This window comes from Hakea prostrata, chromosome 7, assembly GCF_041222555.1.
Source record: "Hakea prostrata isolate BN-2017 chromosome 7, UWA_Hpros_2, whole genome shotgun sequence".
NCBI lineage: Eukaryota > Viridiplantae > Streptophyta > Magnoliopsida > Proteales > Proteaceae > Hakea > Hakea prostrata.
In genome coordinates, this window is record NC_142606.1 from 31,186,224 (window position 1) to 31,192,223 (window position 6,000).

At 36.0% G+C, this 6,000-nt stretch overlaps 1 protein-coding gene across 5 annotated transcripts in view; it reads left to right on the forward strand.

Moving 5' to 3' along the window:
- The window catches only part of LOC149010893 (bZIP transcription factor 1-B-like), a 53,962-nt gene extending 49,510 nt beyond the window's left edge, over nt 1–4,452 (forward strand). For 2 of the 5 annotated variants that reach the window (XM_089161700.1, XM_089161701.1), the window contains exon 15: nt 3,907–4,451. In XM_089161700.1, the coding sequence (XP_089017826.1) occupies nt 3,907–4,020 (114 nt within the window). In that variant the 3' untranslated portion in view covers nt 4,021–4,451. Of the gene's footprint in view, nt 1–3,906 lie in introns of all 5 variants that reach the window. The other 3 variants (XM_089161702.1, XM_089161703.1, XM_089161704.1) reach the window with 3 other exon arrangements.
- Nucleotides 4,453–6,000: the final 1,548 nt, after the last annotated feature.

The following is a 6,000-nucleotide window of genomic DNA, read 5'->3' on the forward strand; positions in this document are numbered from 1 at the left end:
CGAACTTGCACCAAACATCATATTTCCAATTATGTTTCATATCAGTCTCTATCTCCAGAATTTCAAAGTTTTATTTCCTTTTTGTCCTCTACTTCTATTCCTAATGCATGAGGCATTATCTCACTCAAACTGGAAAGAAGCTATGGATGAGGAAATGCAAGCTCTGGAAAAAACCAAAACGTGGGACTTGGTGACTTTGCCCATAGGAAAGCAGACTGTTGGGTGCAAATGGGTGTTTGTGATCAAGTATAAGGTAGATGGGACTGTTGAAAGGTACAAGGCAAGATTGGTGCCCAAAGGTTTCACTCAGACTTATGGCATTGACTACCAGGAGACATTTGCCCCTGTTGCCAAGATGAACACAGTTCGTACTATTATTTCATGTGCAATTAATAAAAGGTGGAGTTTACAACAATTAGATGTGAAGAATGCATTTTTGCATGGAGAACTTCAAGAAGAGGTATATATGGATATACCACCCGAGTATTCTACTACAGAGGCTTATAGGAAAGTTTGCAAGTTAAAAAGGGCTTTATATGGGTTGAATCAATCTTCAAGAGCGTGGTTTGGAAGGTTGCATAATGCAATGATATCTAATGGCTATAAGCAGAGCAATGCAGACCACACTTTGTTTATTAAAAGAGATGGTTGCCACACTACTATACTTTTAGTATATGTGGATGATATTGTGATCACAGACAGTAGTGATGATGAGATTTCAGCATTAAAGACTTTTTTGGGAACTGAATTTGAGATCAAAGATATGAGAAAACTAAGATATTTCCTAGGTTTAGAGTTGGCATATTCTACTAGTGGTGTATTTCTATCCCAGAGGAAGTATACATTGGATCTTCTTGAGGAAACTGGAATGCTAGGATGTAAGCCTGCTGAGACTCCTATTAAGGCTAACCTACACTTGAAGGCAAAGGAAGGAGAACCAGTTGACAAGATAAGGTATCAAAAATTAGTGGGAAAGTTGATCAATCTATCTCACACTAGACCTGACATCACATTTGCAATTAGTCTTGTTAGCCAGTATATGCATGATCCCTATTCCTCACATTTGGATGCAATATATCGGATCTTGAGATACTTGAAGACTACTCTAGGAAAAGGAATCTTAATTTCAGCTCATGGACATTTGAAGATTGAGGCATATACATATGCAGATTGGGCAGGATGTCCAAATGATAGGAGGTCTACCTCTGGGTATTGTGTATATGTGGGAGGTAACCTTGTGACTTGGAAAAGCAAGAAACAGGTTGTAGTTGCGCGGTCCAGTGCCGAGGCCGAGTTTAGGGCGATTGCTCAAGGCATTTGTGAGGTACTATGGCTTAAAGGGTTGCTTCAAGAGGTTGGGACAAATTTGGAAGTTTCTATACAGTTATACTCAGATAGTAAGTCAGCAATCAGCATAGCTCATAACCCAAGATAGCATGATAGGACTAAGCATGTTGAGATTGACCTACATTTCATTAAAGAGAAGCTTGAGGCTGGGCTGATCCATATCACCTTTGTTACTTCAAACGAGCAACGGGCTGATGTGCTCACAAAGAGCTTGAGCACGAAGATATAAAATTACATTATGAACAAGTTAGGCATGATAAATATATATGTTCAAACTTGAGGGGGAGTGTTGAAAACATGGACTAAGGTTTCCTAATTAGAATAGGATTATGTTTCCTCATAAGTCTAGAGTTTTATTTCTATATTTCTCTTTCCTACTTAGTATAGGACTTATCTAGGTTGCAACTATAAATACCCTATTGGGGTCTTGTGAATAATATATTTTTAGAGGAGCAATTCCTCACATTACAACACAAACCTTAGATTATGTTTCTTTAGCAACCTTCCATACAGTTGCAGCACTGTCAAGAAGGTAACCTTCAGTAACAGTAGAATGGAGTTCCTGCTTGATGAAATATGGCTATCATACCATGTGTATGTCCCTTATATTGCCTAGGTTATTACACTAAAAAACCCAATTGGAAAAAGGAACTGAAAGAACCCCACTGTATACATTCTCATGGTTTAAAGCATAATGATGCATTTAGCGTAAAGAAGAAGCTCAACTGACTTCCATTGCATGTCTTCAAATCATTTCATTTTCTTGTTCTTTTCTTTGGCTGGTAACTTTGTATCCTAAAACACTGAAAAACTGTATTTTGATCTGTTACAATCTATTTGAATGATTAAAGTTGGAACTTAAGAGCAGACAGCTAACCAAGTGAGATGAAAATTTCAAACAAGAACACTCATGACAAGTTTTAGCTTGTGACAGAAGTGATGCTGAACTGAATAGGTGTTGCATAAACTCACAATACCACCTTGTGTATATAACTTGCTACCATGGTTATGATGTTAGTTAATAGTTGTTATAAAGAAAAAAGTGAAGCTGCGTACACTTTGGAAATTAGATACTTGCGCTGCAGCAGATAATCCTACATAATAAAAATTGGACAGAGGAAAATGACCTCCTCTTCCTACCTTCCCTCGACCCCATTGGGAAAAAGAAGGGAAAAAGAAAAAGACAGACCAAGTTGTATATAAGTACTTGTTTATTGCAAGGAAGAAAATTCGACCGAAACAGGAATTTCGACCTTGCAAAATGCCGAAATTTCGATGTTTTGGTCGAAACTGGACACTTTTTTCTGGAAATTGGAAATTCAATTTCGGGCCTTATATGGACTCAAAATGATTTGGACTCTTGCATACTACCTATTTCAAGCATAATAAACACAATGGAACTAGTATTTTGCAAAAAAAAAAAAAAAACCATTGAAAATTTATCATTCAAGTATACTAACAAATGACTGGTTTCGACAAGTGAAAATTATATTTGCATATAGGCATAGAATCATCAGCATACATGAATTTTTGGTAGAATGGTTACATACACAACAAGTAAACAAAATAAAATGACCGACTAGATCAAGTGATGGTGTTTCACATATATTAAGTTGAAGCCTATATATCATATCCACATAAAATAAAAAAACATAATTTTAGAAAATAATTATTAAAATAAAAAAATGAAAAAATGGTAGCAAATAATAAAAAGATAAGTTTAACAAAACACAATCATAGATCATAGTCCTAGGCTAAACATATATTAATTTCAAGGCAATACAAGATCATTTAAGGCATGAACAAAACAAAAATAAAAAAAAGGGAAAGTTTGGAACTGTTGGTATGGCTCATGCTTCACATTCTATTGTTGTCGATGTTTCCTTTGTAGCTGTTGTGGCTTAGGAGGTGTTTGGAGGCAAAAAATGAGCAAAAGAGTTGTTTGAAGGCAAAAGAGTCTTGGAAATTAGGTGAAAATGGGATAGAAATCAACAAAAACTAAGGAAAAACAAGTTTGAATGTTGAAATGTCGAAATTTCGGTCGAAACCTCCGAAATTTCGGTCGAAATTTGACACTTTTCCGAAATAACTGGAATTTTGTTTCGTTTTTGAAAAATGTAGACATTTCGACCGAAATTGTTGAAATTTCGGTCGAATTTTCTTCTATGGTTTATTGTGTGTGCATTTGGTGGTTAAAAACAGAGCTAATTGAGGCAACATTGGTATAGTCCACTGAGATTTAGTCGATATAAAAGGACTTCAGCATATATTACTTGTGTACATGATAACCTTTATTTGGCATACCATATATTAACTGGGAACAAAGGTTTTTCCTTTTTCCGCCTAAGCTTCCCTTAAAAGAAATGTATGATTTGGAAAACACCTAAAACAGAGGAAGTAATTTTAGGCATTTTCACATGCCATCATGCTATTTGCTCAAACAAATTGAACATTCTGAGTATCTGTTCATCTCATGTAATGGGATATTGAAGTTCTTGTTCATCATGCAATGGGATTTTGAAGTTCTTAGCTTCACATGCATCCTATCCACTTGTGCAGGAGAAACTTAAGAAACATCAGGGACAGGAATCTATAGTGGATGGTGTTAATGATGATCCAGAGTCCGATCCCCAAAGAGCAGCTAACTCAGATGCAATGGAAAGAGATGGTTGAGAGCTGGTAATATGAAAGTTTGAACATCTCAGAGGCTGAGCAGTTAAAGTATTCAGAAGCTAAGTTCTAGTGGTATTTAGTCTCACCTCTGTTTCCCTCTTCTTTTTTGTGCTGGAGAGAGGTGTTGCTCTAGGCTGTATACTATTTCAACTATTTAAAATTCTTCTCAGATAATGTATTATTAGAGAAATCTAATTATGAAGTTGTTTACCAGAAATTCTTTTTGTAGAGTGATTCTTTTTCCCTTGGCTGGCTGGTAGTTGAAATGAAATTGTAACAAAAATTTGGAAAGACTAACAAAGATCTTAGGATTCATGTTCAGATTAAAATTTTCTTCTGAATGAAAACATTCATGGATTTTCTGAATGGGTTAGGCCATGTTTGATACAAGCATTCACCTGTTTGTGCCATACTGTTTCTTTTTTACGTCCTTGCATGGTGTAAGATATACTTGTAATAACTAATGGTTCTTATCAGCTATGTTGCAGGATATCATAATCATCACTAGTATTAATATTGTTAAGGAAGTACATTTTAATAACTTAGCTTTTTTTTCACTTAGGAAAGGTGTGGAGGGAAGCAAGTTCGAAGCATATCCACATAATTTTGCCAATTGATTGAGAATATTTAGCGTGAAATTGTGCTTTTTAGGCGTTTTTTTCTTTGTTCTCTTAATAGGGCCCCCAAGATGTTTGCAAATAGTAAGGTATATTTGGAAGCCTAGGAAGAAAGGGGGAAAAAAGAAAGAAAATTCACCAAACAAAAGCATTTGAAATTGCATGGAAGATAAAGTTGTAATTTTGATTGATGGGTGGATAATTGGTTTGGACTTGCAATTCTTCAAATTTCAAGTTCTAGCGTAATCAACTACCTTCTATATTGCATTCCTCTTAAAGAGTACTCATGGGATGCTTGTCTATAGAATTTGACCTCTTCTAATTTGCCACATGTTTGTATTCAGGCTAGTATGTTTTTGATTGATGGGTGAATTTTTTTTACCACCGGGGGGGGGGGGTGGTCTAGTGGTCTAATGTTCCAGGTTCGAATCCCCTCTGCTCTTCTGTTTCTTGCCGAACATTGCGTAGTGGGGGGCACTAGGTCACCGCTACTACATCACCTCTTTCAAAATTTTTTTCTGGTCTAACTCTTTAAAGTTGGTTTTTTAATTGAAGTTGGTGAAGCGTAATATAGTGTTTCCAAAATGTAAGATTAATGCAAGACTGAATTGAGGGATAATTAAAATAAAAAAAATACATAGAAGATTGTATTTAATTGAATTTGAAACGTGACTAATTTAAATGTTAATCTTTCATGTTACAACAAATATTTTGTTGCTGTGCGCATACGATGTGGTTCTGCGATCATGATATGTGGATGTGATTTTATTTTATTTATTTGTTAATGACCGGAATGACCGTATAGATTCTTAGCAAGCCGAACAGATCGTAAGGCCGATTTGATCCCCGAATAAACCTTGAGGCTAGTTCGACCTATCAAATGTTTGAGTTAATAGATCTACAACATTCAAGAGATAAGGACGAGACAGAAAACTCAATGGTAAGGCAAAATACTCTTAACTCAAGAAGACTCTTTGTACTGATGAAGGATTGACTCCCGATCAAACTCTATAGACTTCTTATATAAACTCCACGAGCAAACAGAGGAAGGTAAGTCTTTAGAGGAAAAAAAGGAGCGATTGTGTTTACATCCTTTTAAGAGAACTAATTTGCTCGTCAAAGACTTACCTCGACCAACAAGGACCAGCACGCTTTTGCAGTTACTGAGCTAGGAGGGACGAACATGATTTCATATCATCAATTGGGACCGTCTGTGGGAAACGCATCAAATAAGTCATGGTGCGAACTAGATCGATGGTTGGAGAAGAATCTAGTGAAAGCGAACAAGAAATCAATACAGGAAACATTCCCTCAAGAACCGCGAGGGTTCCTCATCATGAGGATCAACTAGAGCAATCTAATC